Raw genomic sequence first — 21307 nt, forward strand, 5'->3', positions numbered from 1 at the left:
ACATGTTAATGTCTTCTTCCTCTAATTCTACCTTTTGTCTACTACGTATCTTTTTTGTGCTTATTTATATATATAAATAATGGGGGAAACAACATATATGTATATGTTGTCTCCCCCATTAAGATATAAGGTCTTTGAAGAGAATAAGTGTTTTTACTTTTTCCTTGCATCCCCTAGCACTTAGCACATAGCATAAAATAGCTTTAATAGCTGCTAATAAATTGCTTTTTAAAATTATTTTTAAAAGCTGTTAAATGTTTGTGGATTTTTGATTGATTAATTATATAGCAACTACTATATAGTAGAATAAACTTGAAATTTAATCCCTTTCTTGATGCCTATAGGTTATCTGACTGTGACCAAGTCACTTTTTCTCATTATTAAAATGGTAATAAAAGGCCTTAGCACCTATTCTGCAGGATTGGTGTGAGGATCAAGTGAAATAATATATGAAAAGTGTTTTCAAACATTTGTTTTCTGAATGTTAGGAGGGAGAGAGCATACTACATGTAAACTGTAAATATAAACTGTAAAGGGACATTAGAAACCATTCAGCTAGTCAGTTTCAAATACTATTTTTCTGATTATATATTCAAAACTCTTTTCCTTGCTGTGAGGCGAAGTGTTGTATAGAGGAAAGCAGACTGGTCATGAAATCTGAGAATCTCCTACCTTGACTAGGTTGCAAAGCCAAGATTTGAATCCAAGTCCAGAAAAGCTCATTCCAATTTCACCCACTGCCTCTCTGTCTAAGGAGCTTTTTAGTCTTCAAACATCATGTTTGTTTCCATTACAGGACCAGACACCTTCTGTGGACATTGAAAACCAGTTTACCCATGCCTATTTTCTGTGATGGACGAATCTGACATTAATGTGAGGTAAGATGAATTGCTGCTGAATCCTAAGTCTACATTTCCCAACCAAGACCTTACTGCAGCATTGTAAAACACCTAAATTTGCTGTTCTCTGTAGCCGAAGTGCTGCAGCTCTTAATTACTCAAGAGGGTGAGGGATGGGGAGGAGGAGCCAGGAGAAGGAGGTAGAGAAACTGTAGAAAGTGTATTTATCTTTGTAAGTTTTAAAGTGTTAGTTCTTTTGGTAGTAAAAGTTTTGCTGAAGAAAAACCAGAGAAAATGATATATACAATGACATCTATGTAAATGGAACAAATAAAACAGAAAACTGGGTGCTCTGTAATCATAATGACTAAGCTTGATGTTAAGAAGAGTTCACAAAATATATCTCTCATTCCTTTTCAGGGGATGAAGTGGTTATGATATGGAATATTAAAAATAATATCAGATATCTGTTAACAATTTGCTTGTCTTTGCCAGACTGTCTTATTTTTTTTTAATTTGAAAAATGGATTGATAGATATGGAAGTCGAGGGAGATAGTCAGAAATGAATCCAATGTATTAAAAGTATCAATTTTGTTTAATGAGTTACTGATTAATGAATCATTTTCACTGCAAAGCCCTTCAGAATCAATTGAAGTGGTTATAAATTTTTCTCTTAATTTTTGATTTGCCCATCCAGAAGTTGGTTGACCATCTAATATTTCCTTAAATGTTTGTTGTTTCCAAAAAGGCAATACATCCTTAAAAATCTTGGGCATCAGTGCCCTAAGGACTTTGTAGATTGTCTCCAAACTTTAGGTCATTATTAAAACACCCTTCATAACAAATTCCAGACATACTCACTTCTTACTCACTTCTTAAATAAAGAGGGTTGTACTGTTTCATAGAAGAGGCATTGTCAGTAAATGAGTTACAGGTCTGCTTGTATGGGCTTTAGGAAATAATTGAAGTTGCAATTTTGTAGCTGTATACACACAGGACCCAAGACTAAAGGGATTAAAGCTGCTCTGTTTTGTTTTCTCATTTAGAGGAAATTGGTAACACAGTAGCCACAATAGGAAAATCTGAGTTAAAATGTAGTTTTAGACATTTACTAGCTGTCAAACTGGACAGGTTATTTAATCTCTATATGCCTCAATTTCCTCAAATGTAAAGTGGGAATAATAATAAAAAGGATTATTGGGAGAATGAATGACATTCATTTTTTGTAAAAAATAAAATAATAATAATAATAATAATAATAATAATAATAATTAGCATAGTGCGCAGGACACAGAAAACACTTCATAAACACTTATTTCTTTATTTCCTCACTTCCAAGATGAAACTGTGACAAAAATGGAGTGGGAAGGATGATATGGTTTTCTGTAGCTTGGTTTTATACTTTTCTATTATAGTGGCATTTGCCTTCATTAGTGCTGAATTACCTTGGATAGGTGGGGTATTCCAGGCAGGTGACTATTCATAAATGAATTTAACTTGTGATTTATAAGTTTCAGAACTTTTCCAGTGTGATCTCTTAAGGTCTCTTCTAAATTGTAATGTTTCAAAATTTTATGACCATCCTCTCTCATGCTCTTCCTGACTCCACCTACATATATTCATGTCTATCTAACATCATTCCTCATTCCAAGTGAGTTATTGTCATGCAACAACATTCTCTTAAAATCTTCTAAAGTATAATGAAGTTTGCTTTCAGACATTGCTCACAACCTACTGGAAGACATTAAAAAAATTCCAAAACACTTTCTCATAAATTTATTTTCTATCATTTTAAAAAACCCATCTTTTTCATTCTGAACTTTAATAAAGGGATCATTTCTATACACATAATAGAATGTAAGAAGCAGATTCTAATTAAACCATGTTTCTCCATTCCATACTGCTTGATTTTTTTAAAAGCATATAATAAATTCTGCTTTTTATTTTCTTTTTTTTTTTTTAATTTTTTATTTTATTATATAATTATAACCTTTTTTGACAGTACATATGCATGGGTAATTTTTTACAACATTATCCCTTGCACTTACTTCTATTCAGATTTTTTCCCTTCCTCCCCCAACCCCCTCCCCCAGATGGCAAGCAGTCTTATATATGTTAAATATATTACAGTATAATTTAGATACAATATATGTGTGTAGAACCGAATTTTTTGTTGCACAGGAAGAATTTGATTCAGAAGGTAAAAATAACAGTTTACATTCATTTCCCAGTGTTCCTTTTCTGGATGTAGCTGGTTCTGTCCATCATTAATCAATTGGAATTGGATTAGTTCTTCTCTATGTTGAAGAAATCCACTTCCATCAGCATACATCCTCGTACAGGATCATTGTTGAAGTGTATAATGATCTTCTGGTTCTGCTCGTTTCACTCAGCATCAGTTGATGTAAGTCTCTCCAGGCCTCTCTGTATTTCTCCTGTTGGTCATTTCTTATAGAACAATAATATTCCATAACATTCATATACCATAGTTTACCCAACCATTCTCCAATTGATGGACATCCATTCATCTTCCAGCTTCTAGCCACTATGAAAAGGGCTGCCACAAACATTTTGGCACATACAGGACCCTTTCCCTTCTCTAGTAGTTCCTTGGGGTATAAGCTCAGTAGTAGTATGGCTGGGTCAAAGGGTATGCACATTTTGATAACTTTTTGGGCATAATTCCAGATTGCTCTCCAGAATGGTTGGATTCTTTCACAACTCCACCAACAATGCATCAGTGTCCCAGTTTTCCCACAGCCCCTCCAACATTCATCGTTATTTGTTCCTGTCATCTTAGCCAATCTGACAGGTGTGTAATGATACCTCAGAGTTGTCTTAATTTGCATTTCTCTGATCAATAGTGATTTGTGCTTTTTATTTTCACAACTGTTCTGCTTGTATGTGCTTTCTTCTGAGCTTTCTTTTTTTTCTGGGCATTTACAAAATTTTTAATGATCTTACTTTAGTTGGTATCAGTATTGCTAATCCCTTTCCCAAGTTCCCTCTCTGAAATTAAAAACCAAGATAAAGAAGATAATAGTCCTCTAACAAATAAGTATAGTTAAGCAAAACAAATCTACACACTGGTCATGTCTAAAAATATGTTCTGTACTTGTTACTGGAAACTTGATTGATCACGTCATGATAATCAGTCTTTTAAATTTTTCAGAACAGTTTTTCTTTGTAATGTTACTGTCCTATAAATGTTTTCTTACATCTTATTGTTTTACTCTGTTTTACACTACCTTAGATTCTCTAAAATTGTCTTTTTTTGTCATTTCTTAAAGAATAATTCTTATTCTTAACAAATAATATTCCATTACATTCCTATACCACAATGTGTTCTACCATTTCCCAATTGTCTAAAAGACAAAATATGTTTAGTTCTTTTCTTTACTCTCCTCATTTTACATATTCCCCATCGGAATGAGGACATTTGTTTTACTTATGGCTATTCTTGGGTATTATTTTCCTTCTAATGTACCCTTCTATTCCCATTTGAGTTTGTTCTATTATTATACCAAATTGTGTATTTGTTTTCAACCTTCCTTTGTCAATTTAATGTGAGCAATGCTCATCTGATGACCATTCCTCCCTCCCTCATCCTCCATATTTGTATATCTTTTCAGATCCCAACAATAAGAAATAGCAAGTACCATCCACTTCTTGCATCTTTCTATAGTACCATGTTCCTTTTTTTCTCCATCCTCTTTTCCTTCTCAAATTCTCAAATAGAATTTAATCCAGACTGAAGATTTTTTCTATTGTATCACTGACTTCTAAAGTATTATGTTATGTATTAATAATCAAAATACACATAAACAAATAATATTTTAAAGTTTATAAAACACTCTCCTCACCTTACCTTGTGATGAAGGGAAGGAATGAATTACAAGTCTCATTTTACATGTGAGGAAACAGATTTAAAGACTGAGGAACGTGTTTCCAGTTATACAGCAAGCTTCAGAGAGAAGATTCAAATTCAGATATCTGGACTCCCATATCCACTATCTGTATGATGCTACCTCTTATAAGCCAATGGCCAGGCTCAGACTGGAACCAGACTCCCAGGAACTGAGACAGGAATGAGAAGCTGAGAGCTGGAGCAGATATTTCAAATTAGTGTTTCTTATGGCAATTAGGAGGTTTACTACCAGGGATGTCATATCTGTCAAAATAACTATTGAAGCAGTCTGCTTCCCTGAGGCTTTGCCCTTTTGTGTTGATGGTGTTTGTTTTGTGATTCCATGTTACACTGAAATGTTAGTGTGATCACAGAATAAATTGTACCATTTCCTGACTCCATTTCACTTTCAAGGCTATGGAATAATATATAAATATAATCAATTTTTTTTTAATTCACTACTACATAAAAATTTGTTTACAATTTGATTTGTTCAACAAGATAAATATCATTGGAAAAGGAAATCATTATCTAGTCTGCTTGTACCCCAAATTTCTTTGGGACTGAAAGTTTTGATATCTACACAATGGATATGTACATGTCTGGGAAAACTAAATGCACAATTTTGCTCAGGAAAAAGAAAAAAATTAATGGGAACTCTTAGCACAGTCAGGGGAAATGATTAACACTCTAATGAAGATATTACTAAGATCATGGACTTTAAGGGGAAACTCAATAACAAATATATATATATATATATATATATATATATATATATATATATATATATATATATATATATATGAACAATAACTCCCATGAAACAAAAGTTGAATTCTTAGCTATAATCCTAAAAATATGACACATTATTCCTGGAAAGAGGATTGCAGGGTAATAATATATGTTATTTAATCAATAGTGTTTACCTAGACATAAGATCACATGAAATTTCCAACTTCTCATAGAGAGAGAAAGGAGAGGGAGAGACACAGACACAGACACAGATACAGAGAGACAGAGACATTGAGACATGGAGAGACAGAGCAGGAAACCAAAGATTTCTGGTTACACTTCCATGTTCCCAAACTACTGTCTTCTATCAACTTCTGCCATAGAAATACTGAGAAACACTCTAAATTTCCCAATGATCCATCTTTCTGAAAAAGTAAGAACTAATTCAGAGCAGTTCCCAAAGCTTTCTATACATTTTTTTTCATGTCTGAATAGAAAGGAATATATAGAGAAATATTTTTAAAGGAATACAGAGAGAATATTTAAAGCATGGTCAAAGGTAGAAACTCTAGCTGACCTGCATAACGTTCTACATATATATTTTTCAACAAAATAGGGTCAAATATTACTTGCCATATGCCTTCTTGTTAGGAGTAGAGGATGTTTCTCAACTCCTCCTCTAACCTTTCTAAGTTTTACAGCACAAAAATCAATCAATTAACAATTAAAAAGACTCTATTAATAAAAAGAAATTTGTCCACTCGATTCAGTTCTTATGATTTGTTATAGACCAGATTTTTTAATCAGAAGAGACCTACAATATTATATTACTTTTATATCATATTATATTGTCATGTTATATTTTATTTTATCATATTTTGTTATATATTGTATTTTTATAGATTTTTATAAAAAGAGACCTGTAATGTTGTCTATTTTTTTCATAATAGAAAATGGGACTTCAATATGTGACCTGCTTGAGGATTATTACTATAATAGAGAGAGCTAAGTAGTATAGCGCTTTGAGTGCCAGGCCCAGGAGATTGTGTGTTTCCTGGTTGGTCATAGAGAACCACTGAAGACTTGTGAGTAGAGGAATGTCTTGATCATGGCTGAGTCCATCTCTATACATAAAAAAAAAGATTATTCTAATAGTAGTGGGAAGGATGGATTGCAGGCCGAAGAGAGTGGAGGTGGGAAGACTTGTTAGGAGGCTTAATTGCAAAGGTCTAGGTGGGCAGTAATGAGATCCTATTAGGGTAGGAACAGGAGGAATAGCAAAAGGAGGATCATAGAATCCTGATTTAGAGCATGAAAGGACTTTTGAAATCATCTGGTTTTTTTCCTTCGTTTTGAAGGGGAAGAAACTGAGGTCTAGAATTTTCTAATGTCACAAAAGTAAAGGAATAGAACAGGAATTCAAACCTGGAACTTTGATCCCAAATCCAATCCTTTTTCTGCTACACCTTCCCTAATTTATGCTGAAGTGTCAGGGTTTGTCAATTCAGCTTCCACATTTGTTCATTTCCTTCTTTCTCTGCGTTCCCACAACCTCTATCTTTATTCAGACTTTTGTCACTCTTTACCTGGACTATTGAAGTAGCATCCAAATAGTTTCTTTTCCTCAAGTCTCTTCCCTCACCTGTCCTTCACATAACATTCATATATCATCGATCAGATCAAGCCTCTTCCTTACTCAAAAAAATCATTGCTGTCTTCTTCACATGCTTACTATCTTTACAATCTTATTTAATAATAATTATTATTATGTATGTGACTTGCCCAGGGTCACACAGCTAGTAAGTGTTTGAGGACAGATTTGAACTCTATCCATTGGGCTTCCTAGCTGGCCCAAGGTGGACATAACATGAAAAGAGGAGAGACTGTTTCAGGGTCATGAGGACAAGTAGAGGGGTGTGAAAGTGATGGTGGAGAATAAAGAGTATACCCACTCCTCCATCTGTCCCTGTGAGGAAGGTGGTATAAAAGATGGGAAACCAACCTTAAAGAGGATATCCAGGAAATATGATTTCAAAGAAAACTGAGGTTTCAGACAACCTTAGAAGATGAAAGAAATCTGAGAGAAATTGATCTAGGATTATAGATTTAAAGCTAAAAGGAAAATTGAGAGTTATGTAGATCTACTTCCTCTTTTTATAGATTAGGAAACTGAGGCCCATAGGATAGGGGAGAAATTATTTGCTTACCATCACATTTGGAATAAGTGACTAAAGTTGGGAATTCTATACAAGAGTAGCCAGTTTGGTCCAGCCCAGTTCAATCCTTCCCTTTCTGAAAATCAATTTCATTCACAAATCTGAAACACTGAGGTTCATTGAGGGAAAATTGTTGGAGTATTTATAGAGGCAAAATTTGAACTCAGGTCCTCCTGACTCCAAAGCCAGTGCTCTATCCACTGTGCCACCAAACTGCCCACTGACCTGTTTGCTATTCTCTATATGTGATTTCCCATGTTTAGCTCCCATTGCATTTTTGCTCATGATCTTTGTCGGAAATATACGCCCTTCTCAACTTCATGTCATAGAATCCCTGACTTCCCTTTGTTCAAATGGCTTTCCCCACATGAGCATTTCCATGATTTCAGCAAGAGTTACTGTTCTGTCCTTCTTATTATTATTTTATTTTTCTGTATACATTATTCACTTATTTGTGTATGTGATATATCTCCTAGAAAAAATGCGTGCATCTGGAGGCAGGCGCTGTTTTATATTTTGACTTTATATCCTCAATGACTAGCATATAGGTATTTCCTTTAATAAATGTTTGTTGAATTAAAATAAAAGTCAACCTGGGAATGTCTTCATTCTTTTAAAAGAGTGCTAACTAATCCAAATGAATTTCTATTTAATAGGATGTCAGGAAATTTGTCAAATAAAGAATATGTGAGTAATTTTTTAAGGATGTGAAAGAACTCTCTAGTACCCTTTAATTCATACTTAAAAGAGACTATCTTCTCTTATTGATACTTAAAGTCATCTACCTCTGTCCTTCCTTAGTTCCTTCTCTCCCAAGAAGTCTTAGTGATTCTTTTAGTGAAAATCTGCTTTTACATCAGAAAAATAAAGCTCAGAACCTTAATGCAACCTATACCTTTAGAAAAGTTGCTGAGACTTCATCTAGATGTTGTCTGCAAATATCCTTCTCTGATGCCTAAGATTATAATGAGCACAACTTTTAAAATGTGGATTACATATTTGTTGATAACCCAAGACTTGTAAGAAAAGATTTTCTTAGAATCATCCATTTTAAAATGGGATAGATGTCATGGAATCAAGAGGATTTGTTTAGGTAATTGGATAGGAGAGGTAAGGGACAAGGAAGATTCAAAGATTATAGAATCATAGACCTAAAGTTAGAAGTACTGTGAGAAGAGAAGAAAAGAAAAGAAAGGAGAGTAGAGTGGAGAGGAGAGGAGAGGAGAGGAGAGGACAAAGAGAGGGGAGGATACTTCTAGTTTATGGTCACTGTCATCCACAAATCTGCACATCCATAAATCCTACAGGATTATAAGATTTAGGGCTGGAAAGGAACTCAGAAATTATATGATACTAAAATCATAGATTAAGAACTGGAGAGGAACTCAGAAGTCATCTTGCCTAATGCTTTCCTTTACAATTAAGAAATCTAAGACCCAATGAGATTAAGAAACTCAACTAAAATTGTCTAAGTAAGGTTAAGTAACAATCTGGGGCTCAGTAAGGTTAAATAACAAATTATATAAACTTTGAAGGCAAAATTTGAATCTGGTTCTTTTGATTAAGTTTAGTGCTAATTTGCAGTGAGGTGATGGATGGTGATAATGAAGAAAATAATAATGAAACCAGAAGGATGGTTAAGAAAACATAGGAGGAAAGATAATAATCTCATCACTCAAACATAGTAAACTTGAGGTACAAATGGGACGATCAAGGGCAGGTACTCTAATAGCCATTAAATAGCAGATATGGAACTTAGAGGAGAGGTCAGGACAGCACTCTTAGATTTGGAAGACAGCTGTGTAGTGATATAGACATGGCAATGGCTAAGGAAAGTCAAGAAGCATGTGTTAAGGACCTACTACTTACTATTTGCCAGACACTGGGTTAAATCCTGAGAATAAAAAGAAAGGCAAAAGCCAGTTCTGTTCTCAAGGATCCTATAGTCTGAGGTTGGGGGATACAACATGCCAACAATTGCAAAAAAAAAAAAAAAAAAAAAAAAAGATATAAACAAGAAAAATTGGAGATTGCCAATAGATGGAAGGCATTTACATTAAAGATGACTGAGAAAGTCTTCTTGCAAAGGGTAGGATTTTAGCTGGAAATTAAAGGGAGCTAAGGGGCAGGTTAGTGGTTCAGTAGTTAGAGCACCAATCATGGAATCAAGAAGATTCCTTTTGCTGAATTCAAATCCAGTCTCTGATGCTCACTAGTTATGTGACTCTGACCAAGTCACTTACCCCTGTTTGCCTAAATTTTCTCATTTGTAAAATGAGCTGGAAGAGGAAATGATAAACCATTTTAGTATCTCTGCCAAGAAAATTCCAAATCATGAAGAGTCAGACAAAACTGGGGGAAAAAATGATTCAAGGAAGCCAAGAGGTAAAAATGAGAGCGTATTCTTGGTGTGGGAGACAGCTAATGAAATTAGCTAGAGTTGGGAAATGAAGCATGTTGTTCCAGGAGTAAGAGGCTGATGCTGTTGGATAACAGATTATGTCGAGGAAGGGGGGAAGTAAGGTATAAAATTGAAAAGGTAGGAGGAGGACAAGTTATGAAAAGCTTTGAATGCTAAAAAAGATTATATTTGATTCTAGAGGTTCTAGAGAACCACTGAAGTTTGTTGACTAGAGAGGTGATATGGAAACTCAAATTGACAATTTGGTGAAAGATAAACTGGAGTGAGGCAAGACTTGAGAAAGAAAAAACAACCATAAGCCTAAAGAGAAGAATACTAGAAAAAATAAGTGTAGATTCAAAGGAGCTAGATCTTCTAGGAGCACATGTTGAAAGGCTAGGAAGAAAGTAAAGAATCAGGGAAAGAAAAGAATAATTAGAGTGATAAAGTGAGACGATGTCTCTAAAGTTCAAGAAACAGAAAAGATTTCTGGTTGGAGGGAATATCAAAAATGCCATAAGATGCAAAGACGCTATTAAAGTGAATAATTTTAATTAGAATGCAAGCTCCTTGAAGACAGAAACTTTTATTTACAGTATTTTGTTTATATTCTCAATACCCATAATAGTGCAGACACATAGTAGATACTGAATAAATGTTTGTCAATTATATTATTATAGATCTTGGAGAAGGAAATTCTAGTTGAAATGGCATCAATAGAAAGAACCAGAGTACAAGAATTTGAAGGAAGAGAAGACATTGAGGAATTGAAGACATCAATTATTAGTAACTCTTTCAAGAAGTTTAATAATTAAGAGGAGAAAAGAAATGCTTCACTCTCTGAATGAACTACAAAAATCAAGGGAAAGGAATTTGAAGGACTAAGTTGACCTAAGCATTTTGTAGATAGATGGGAAGGAATCAGTGGGGAGGAAGAAACCGGACATGTATGAAAGTGAGAAATGATAAAATAAAAGATTTTGCGCTGAAAGGGATCTCAAAGACCATCTAGTCCAAATCTAACTCCATTATTTTACAAATAGAGAAACTGACAGATGACTTATCCAAAGTAACACCTTAGGAATCACCTACAATGGAATTTTCATCTCATGGATAATTGCTGAAAAATACTGGAGGAGACAGGAGGGGAAAGGATCAATGGAACAGAAAAGAGATACAGAAGGAAGAAGAAAGAGACTTTCTTTTGTAATAGTTTTAAATGTATATTAATCATTTCAATGCACAAAAGAGTTTGTGGAAGAGCAATGCTTGATTTTAAAGGATGCCCAGAACTAGCTTCAGCTCTCCAACGTGGCTGTCTCTTTTTTCCTTCTATTTTTCTGTGTGTATCTTCTCTATCTTTCGAGGTTTGATCATCTAGTTCTGATCCTCAGCCAGCACTCATCCCACATCTGATGCTTCCCTTCTCCAGCCCCTCTCTCAGAAACTCACAGATGACATTGTTCCTTACTCAGACCAGAACATAATTGGAAGTAATTGCCAAGTGTCTTCAATTCTATTGCCACAATGGCTTTTATACTCATGCCCTTTTCTCTACACTTACAGATACCTCTCTCATCTGGGATCTCAACACATTTTACCTTGATTATTACAATATCCTCTTATCCAGTCTCCTAGATAAATGTCCTTCCCATCCTCTCTCATCCAATCCATCTTACTCAGACTGGTAGATTTCTTGTCTTTCAGTGGTTTCTTATTGCCTATAGCAAGGGTGGAAAAAGTCCAGCCTGCAAGGAGTATAAAGCCCATAAAATCATTTAGTCTGGTTTTGCTAAGGCAAGCAAGATGACAATGAGCTGAAAGCTAACTACAACAATCCTCTACTGCTTGAGTTTTTAAGTTAATCATTTTGTATGATATGTTATAAATATCCAAATTTCCCTTCAGTAGAAAAAAGATTCCCTATCCCTGGTCTGTAGGAAGAAGTTCAGACTCCAGTCTGGTTTTTAAGGCTTTCATTCAGCCTTCAATCTACCTTTTTAGCCTGGGAATATAATACTATTCTTCATGTACTCTGTTCTCCAGTCAAATTGAATTCCTTACCAGATATCTAACACAGGGGAAAAGTATTGAATTTGGAGTAAGAAAAATGCACTTCAATTACTGATTCAGTCACATACTACCTGTGTGATCTTGGACAAGTCACTTATGTTCTTAGCCCTTAGTTTGCTTACATTTATGTGGTGTTGCATTAGAGGATCTTTCAGTTGTCTTGCAACTTTCAATCTATGGATCCTATGATCTTTATATGTATCTTATGATTTCTTGACTCTTTATCTTGGTTTCCATTATATTTCTTGCTTAGAATGTATCCTACCTCCTCCCCCAGCACATACATACTTGATCCTTCATGTTAGAAATGATTTTCCTTCCTTAGGACTTAGAACAGTCCATTCTACCCAATATTTGTGCCTATCTTTGGCATTTGTACCTCTCATCACATACTGTGATGAAAGAACACTGGATTTGTAATCCATCTAGTTACTTTCAAGTTTTGTAACTACTTTCTAATTTTATACTTTCTAGTTTTATAACTGAGCACTTGACCTCAACTTTTCAGACCTTTTCTGTGAAGTTGTCTTCTGTAAGCTTCCTTCTAGTTCTAAATTCTGTGATCAACTTATTATGTTTAATTTTGTGGTATAGTTTTTTGGTGTGTGTTGTTGTTTGCTTGTCCCATATCAAACTGTGAGCTCCACAAAGGCAGATACCATGATATTGTGGATAGAGTGTTAGTCCTGAAATTAGAAAGACAAATATGGACCCAGACACTGACTACCTATATAACTCTGGGCAAGTCATTTGGTGTCTGCCTCTAATGCCCTTCCTTAAAATTAAGCATCCCCTGTTACGGTACCCCCTGCCAGTGGTTGCTGGAGGTCTCATACCTGTAGAATGGATCTCTTCATGTGAGAAAATGATGATACAAGGAAGCTGAGAGGCAGTTGCATCATCTGACCTCTCTCCTCTTCCCTCTGCCTCCAATTTATCTCATTCCCAGTCTGCAACACCTCTGTCAGTAAAGGCTGCTTTGCAATTCCTTCCGATGTTATGATCCACACCTGTGGAGGCTCTCGGAGAATTGAGCTGCCCCTTCACTTAGGCATGGCCCTTAACAATCCCCAAATGAGTACAATATTTTATGTGATACTACAACCCTAAATGCTACCAAACTTTGACTTCTCAATATTCTAATTCCAGTGCAATTGAATTCCTGGCTGTCTTATCAAAAACCATTCCCTTTCCTGCCACCACTTACCATCATTCTCTCATCCCTACCCACCTCAGCCTTCTTCTCCCATATCCTAATCCATCTTAGCCTAACTCTTCCATTGTGCTCTATTCTATTCTTAACAAGTATTCTATTCTTAACAAAATTTTTTTCATATTATATCTCTTCTTTCTCTGAGCTTTCCATTTTCTGGCACTCAAAGTCCTGATTCTACTCAGAAGATACTGAGCATATTTTTTTTACAAGTTATGTCTTCTCTCACACTCTTCTGACCTGCTAGTTTTAGAAAGGGTGTTCACACATTTCTGGCTCTATGTTACTATTCCCAAACTTTCTGGTTGCTACCATCACTCAGCAACCTCTTTTTCTTGGAGATTAAATTTAATCAGACATAGCATCTTCTTCAGAGGACTAGTACCTAGATCATTATATCTCCTTTCCCAAGGTTACCATATGATTCACCTAGCCCTCATAATAGGGAACTTTGCCATTTGTATTACTGCTCCATAAGACACTAACCTTTTTCAACTCATTTCTCCTTTCCCTAATACCCATGCCTTTTCTAGAATTTCCTACTTCCTTTAAGAGTATCACCATTCTCCCTAGCTCCCTAGTTTCACAACTACAGAATTATCTTCCACTTTTCATTCTATCTGACATAAATTTCTACTACAATATAATCTTGTGTAGGGACATCTAACTCTTAATCTTACCATCTTCCACAAGTATTCCATTTTCATTATCAATAACTCTGAGTTCATTTGTCAGACTGTCACTTTCTATCATTCTATATCTCTTTATACTTCAGTCCTCCTAAATCTTTATTCTTCATCCTCATTGTAACATCCAATCCCTTTACCTCTAAGTACTTCCCTCAGACCTACTTTGCTACTCTTTCCTCCCTTCACAATCTTGACCCAGCACAATATTATACTCTCTTCTTCTCTCAAATCATTCCCCTTGACTTTCTCTCTTCATACCTATGATACTCCCACCATCTGCCTCCTCCCCTCCTACACACAAGCTGCTGTGTATGGTTGGAGGAAATCATGCAACCATCTGATTGAGATGTTACAGATATATGTTATATAATTTTAACTGGTTTCTCATTGTGCTGTGTCAATTCTTTTACTCTTTTCTTAATGATTATTTATCACCTGCCTATATTCTATTGTAAATCTTCTCTCTTCATATTTTGTATATCATCCCTCCCCAACCTATATATAGCCTTATACTTTGCTAAGATGATAGAGATTATCTTCGATGAGCTCCTTCTCCCATACACTACATCTTAAAATCCCTTGACATCACACCTTGTTCTAGTCCCTGATAAAGGAGTATGCCTTTCCTTTTCTAAACCTAACCTCTTTTCCTATACCTTTCATTCTGTTCCTTTCCTTTCTCCTGAAAAATTATCCCCATGAGCAAACACCCCTCCCCTCATGTTATTAATTAATTAATTAACCCATACAAAATGTTTTTTTATTCTCTGCTGCCTACAACCACATCTACATTTCACCCATCCTCAAAAAACAAACCAAAAAAAACTCACTTGACTCTACTATCTTCTCAAACTATTTATTTCTTTTATTTCTTCTTCCTTTCACAGCTACACTCCTAGAAAAAGCTGCCTATATTCTTTTCCTTCTGTTCCCTTCTCTTAATCTCTTTCCAAACTATTACAGCCTAACTTCAGACTTCATCATTTAACTAAAACTATTCATTAAAAGGCATAGATCATCTATATACTTTCTAAAGTGATGGCTCTTTCCAATACTTATTCTTCTTAATCTCTTTGCAATATCTGACAATAGAAATAGGCTTTCCTCTGGAATGGTTTTTTCCTACTCTGAGAATTTGCAACACTGTCCACCCTTGGCTCTCTTCCTATCAATCTTACTGATCATTTTCAATCTCTTTTCCCAGATTATCTTTCATATCCTAAAATTCAAGGTTCTGTACTAAGTCCTCTTTCCTTCTTTCTCTACATCTTGCTCTCTTAGTGAACTCAGCAGTTCCCAAAAGTTCTGTTACTTCCTTACAGATGAATCTATGATCTATATATTTAGTCAAAATATTCTGAAACTCAGCCATACATCAACTGCTTAGCAGATATTTAAAATATTTTCATTTTTTCCCCTAAAGCACATATCTCTTCTGGAGTTCCCTACTTCCTTTAAGAGTATCACCATTCTTCATAGCTTCCCAAGTTCACAACTATAGAATCATCATCCACTTTTTACTGTCTCTCATCAGTCACCAGATCTTATTGATGACTAACTAGTATTTTTGCTTCTTGCTCTTCATGCATACTATTCTGTCTCTAGCTACCATTCCATCTTTGAATAAATGGTTCCTCATTTTGAAGGCACTTCTTCCATCCTCATTTTGAAATTCCTAGATCCCTAATCAATTGGAAAAAAATCAAGTGCTCATGGGTAGGCTAAGCAAATATAATAAAAATGACAATAATACCTAAATTAATCTTTTTACTTAATGCTATACCAATCAAACTCTCAAGAAATTATTTTATAGACCTAGAAAAAATAATAACAAAATTAATCTAGAAGAACAAAATGTCAAGAATTTCAAGGGAATTAATGGAAAAAATGAAAATGATGTTGGCCTAGCTGTACCAGATCTAAAACTATATTATAAAGCAGCAGTCATCAAATCCATTTGGTACTAGATAAGAAATAGTCAATCCGTGGAATAGGCTAGGTTCACAGAACAAAATAGTCAATGACTATAGCAATCTAGTGTTTGACAAACCCAAAGACCCCACCTTTGGGGATAAGAACTCACTTTTTGACAAAAGCTGTTAGGAAAATTGGAAATTAGTATGGCAGAAACTAGGCATTAACCTACACCCAACACCATATACCAAGATAAGATTGAAATGGATTCATGATTTAGCTATAAAGAGTGATATTAGAAGCAAATAAGAACAAAGGATAGTTTGCCTCTCAGATCTGTGGAGAAGGAAGGAATTTGTGACCAAAGAAGAACTAAAGTTCATGTTGAATGCAAAAATAGATAATTTTGATTATTTTAAGTCAAAAAGTTTTTGTACAAACAAAATTATGCAGACAAGATTAGAAGGGAAGCAATAAATGGGGTAAACATTTTTACATTCAAGGATTCTGATAAAGGATTCATTTCTAAAATATATAATTGGCTCGAATTTATAGGAATTCAAGTCATTGTCCAATTGATAAATAGTCAAAGGATATGAACAATTTTCAGATGAAGAAATTAAAACCATTTTAAGTCATAGGAAAAGGTGCTCTTAATCATTATTGATCAGAGAATTGCAAATTAAGACAACTCTGAAATACCACTACACACCTCTCAAATTGGCTAAGATGACAGGAAAAGATAATAATGAATGTTGGAAGGGATGCGGGAAAACTGGGACATTAATACATTATTGGTGAAGTTGTGAACTGATCCAACAGTTCTATAGTGCAATTTGGAACTATGCCTTTGATCCAGCAGTTTTCTATTAGGCCTGTATCCTAAAGAGATCCTAAAAGAGGGAAAGGGACACACATGTGCAAAAATGTTTGTGGCAACCCTTTTTATAGTGGCAAGAAAATGGAAACTGAATGGATACTTCTGAATTGGAGAATGGCTGAATAAGTTATGGTATATGAATGGTATGGAATATTATTGTTCTATAATAAATGAACAGCAGGATGATTTCAGAGAGGTTTGGAGAGACTTACATGAATTGATGCAAAGTGAAAAGAGTAGAACCAGGAGATCATTGTATATGGCAACAAGAAAATTATACAATGATTAATTCTGATGGCTATGGCTTTTTTCAACAATGAGTTGATTCAGGCCAATTCCAATGATCTTGTGATGAAGAGAGCCATCTACACTCAGAGAGAGTACTGTGGGAATTGAGTATGGATCACAACATAGCATTTTCACACTTTTTGATTTGATTTTTCTTGTGCAACAAGATAATTGTATAAATATGTATGTGTATATTGGATTTAACATGTGTTTTTTTTAACCATGTTTAACATATATTAACTTGGCATCTAGGGGAAGGGATAGGGAGAAGGGGGAGAAAATTGCAACATAAGATTTTGCAAAGGTTAATGTTGAAAAATTATCCATACATATGTTCTAAAAATAAAAAGCTTTAATTTAAAAAAAAGAAATTCCTAAGTCCTTTAAAGCTTAGCTCAAATATCACCACCTTTTCTGATTGTTTCAGCATTTAGTGTCTTTTCCCCAAAATTATATTTTATTTTGTATATAGTGTGTACATTCTCATGGAGATAATTGTTCTCCCAATATAATACAAATTCCTTGAGGATAAGGATTGTTTCATTTTTGTCTTTGTCTTTCCATTGACTAGCATGGTGTCTGGAAAATAGCTGATGCTTAAATATTTGTTTAATTAGTTGATTGATTAATTAATTGACTAAATCTTTCCACTCCATATGGAAAGTGTCATTTTTGATGGTTTCTTTCTATATTTGTGAGGAAAAAAAAAGTCCTGAACTAGGTTGTTCTTAAGTTCCCTTCCAGCTCTAATAATCTAGGAATCTAGATTTTGTCAACATGCTGGTCATCTGATTAGGCCTGCTTGAACACATCATTTTATACATCTTTTCTTCATTTAGCACATTTTCAATTGTAGTATTAAGTTGTATACAAATTTACTGTCCCGTAAGCAAATGATCAACCACTCCAATATCTTTGCCAAGAAAATTCTAAATGGGATCTCAAGATTAGACACAGTTGAAACAATTGATTAGTCACAACAAATTAGAGCTCCATGAGGGTAGTCTATAACTTATTTATCTTTCTATCACTCTCAGGGATTAACATAGTGTATTCTCCAATTAAGTGCTTTATAATAAACATTTCATGTTCTAGGTTCCTTCCCAACACCAACATCATTTTATGTTTTAAGTTCCAACTCTGATATTCTGTGTTCTAAGTGTTCTTCCAATTCTCAATTGATGCTACTTTCTAAATATTTGTCATTCCTGTCTTTGATATCTCAGTCCTTCCTCTTTTTTTCTCTTCCTGAAATTAAAGACATCTTTCTTTCCTTCTGTTACTTTCTCCCCCCAAGAAGACTATAGTATGGATTTATACTTTTATATTATAGATTTATAGTGCAGATTTTGATTTTTTTTAAGCTGGCCCCTCTAACCCTGTTGCACTATGCCTTGTGAGCCTTGTAACATTGGGATAGAGAAGTATTTTATAGGAAACCTTTTTCTAGAGCTATTTTAAGTTTAGGAGAAAGTCAGTGGGCACAAAGACAAAAGGTTATTTTTATGTTGCTTTAGAAATGTAAATGAGAGTAAAGCTTAGATCCCACTACCTGACTAATAAAATGATAATTACTCGGTGAACAACAAATTTAATCAAGAGCTAATGAAGCTCTAGTTTTATGATAAGGAAATTAAATCCAAAGTGAGTAACTAACTTATTCATGTCATACAGCAGAGCAGAATCAGGATCAGAACCTAAGTCCCTTGCATCTGACTTCAGTTTTTTTATCCACAATAAGTATCACAAAATAGATACCTAAAAAATAAACAGGGATTCACATTCACACTTTGAAAAAGCATCTAACACACTTGATCATTGATCAGAACTTGATCATCATAATAGCACATACAGGATTTTTGTAAATATTTTCCTGCCCATTCTATAAATGGAAAAACTGAGACCTAGAAAGGACTATTATTTGCCTAAAATCATATGACTACTAATGACAAAACTGACTCAAACCCAGATCTACCTCACGATTTCCTCTATACCATATTGTATCAGAGCACAATTGAAAAAGCAGAGAATCTCTGTTCAAATCTTGTCTTTAATTGTTACTATCTGTGATACTTGGACAAGTTGCTTAAGTTTCCTGGGCCTCAGTTTATTTATTCATAAAATGAGGGAATTGGATTAGATAGCCTCTTTCTCTTTAGCTCTAGATCTATGATCCTTTCAAATACAAATTGTTTTTATAGAAATATATATTTATATAGTATTTTAAAGTTTTCAAAGTACTAGGCTTTTATTATCCAAATAAAGTAGGTATTATTATCCCTGGTTTTTAAATGCCTTGCCCTTGGTCATCAAACTAATAAGTTTCTCTGAAAGGATACAAACTAAAGTCCTTCCTGGTGATATGTCCAGGATTTTCCATTATGGTCCCCTGACAGAAGTAAACCAAATCAATGATTTGGAAATTGGGAAAATATTGATGACCTACACAGTAAAAGTCATTTGCATTTCCTAAATAGATCAAAACAGTAGAATGTAAGAAGGAATAGTTTCATTTTTTTATGTGGCCCTAGTATTAGCACATTATAGGCACCCAAATGGAATTGAATCAAATAGTGCTACACACATGCCAGTATTGATGAAAGATGGTTTGTTATAAAGCAGGATGAGAAAGGACTACAATATAGAAATTGGAAGTTCACCTGTACAGAGACAGAGATGAGAAACATAATGTAGTATATCAAGAACAGTTAGCAGAGTCATTTAACTGGAATGGATGGTGCAAGAGGGGGCTGATATGAAATAAGTACTTTGGTCAAGATACAGATTTCACATGAAATGGGCTTTTCCAGTTCTAGAATTCATTTCTACTCAATCTGAGGTATCAGATGGGTCCAAAAGAATAGAAGTGCACTTTTACTATTTATCACTTCCCTTCTGATTAGAACTTAGCTTAGGTCTTTCCTAAAGACTCTTTTGTAGAACCTACTATTCAGTTCACCAAGTAAATAGAAGCTACCATAGTGATCTTTAGTTCTAGCCCAAATAGTCTTAAAAATTGTTAAAATACACTGAAAGAAAATAAATAGCAAATTCTTTATCATCTTCCTCACCCTCTCCAAGAAAAAAAATTGCCTGAAGCACTATCTAGTCTGCAATAAAATCATAGATTCTTAGAGTTGAGGGATGTCTGAAAGGTCATTTTGTCTAATTCTCTATGGAGTGAAAGAATTTTCTCTAACAGACATTTCTGATAAGTCTTTGGCAGTCTCTACTTGGTTAAGGAAGTCACTACATCAAGAGGTAGTCCCTTCCAGTTAGAGAGGATTCATTTCAAGAAATTACTGCTTCTATTGAACTGAAAACATATTTCCTTGTGGCTTTCAATCATTGCTCCTCACTCTAGTTTCTGGCACCAAGCAGAATATTTCTCATAGCTCTTCCAAATGATAGTCATTTAAATACTTGAGGACATGTTCCCCTTTAAGCCTCTTTCACTCTAAGCTTAGCATTCTCCTTTCTTTACTAATCTTTAACTTTTTGAATTTCTGGTCCTTTGCCATCCTAGTCACCCTTCTGGATGGATTCCAGATGGTGTACTTCTTTTTAGAACTAAACATAACACTCCAGACTGATCTGACCAGGACAAAAGAAGAAAGAAAACAAACATTTATTAAGTGCATACAATGTGCCAGACTACTGCACTAAGAACTTTTTCCAAACATCACTTCAATTGATTCCCAAGAGAATCCTGATAGGTAGGTGCTATTCACATCTCCATTTTACAAGTGAGGAAACTGAGGCAAACAGATCCTGGATCATATAGCTAATAAATATCTGAGGTTGCATTTGAACTCAAGTCTTCCTGACTTTAGGTCCAGTATTTTATTCTTCCTATCACTTTGCTTCCTTATTTTTGTGACCTACCCCAAAGATAGATGCCTAAATCATATAAGAGAAATGAGATATTCTGTGGTTAAAGGCTTCCCTAGAAGGATATTCTTCAATTCCCTTTGGTTACCTGTTATAGTTTTTAACATATTAAAACCCACCCAGCATTATATTAAGTAGTTTTTTTTGTGAAGGCATCCTTAGTACTTAGCACTGTGAAGCTACAGAGACAAATAAACTGGCCCCTGCTTTTGAGGAACTGATAGCCTAAATAATGATGATGATGATGATAATAGTAACTTGTA

General features: G+C 34.6%; 1 protein-coding gene across 1 annotated transcript in view; it reads left to right on the top strand.

Moving 5' to 3' along the window:
• Positions 1–716: 716 nt before the first annotated feature.
• HTR4 (5-hydroxytryptamine receptor 4) overlaps positions 717–21307 on the top strand; it is a 60572-nt gene continuing 39981 nt past the window's right edge. Inside the window, exon 1 of the mRNA XM_074285154.1 lies at positions 717–878. Within this exon, the coding sequence (XP_074141255.1) occupies positions 853–878 (26 nt within the window). The 5' untranslated portion in view covers positions 717–852. The remainder of the gene's footprint in view (positions 879–21307) is intronic.

The sequence above is a fragment of the Sminthopsis crassicaudata genome, chromosome 2 (assembly GCF_048593235.1).
Source record: "Sminthopsis crassicaudata isolate SCR6 chromosome 2, ASM4859323v1, whole genome shotgun sequence".
NCBI classification, from domain to species: domain Eukaryota; kingdom Metazoa; phylum Chordata; class Mammalia; order Dasyuromorphia; family Dasyuridae; genus Sminthopsis; species Sminthopsis crassicaudata.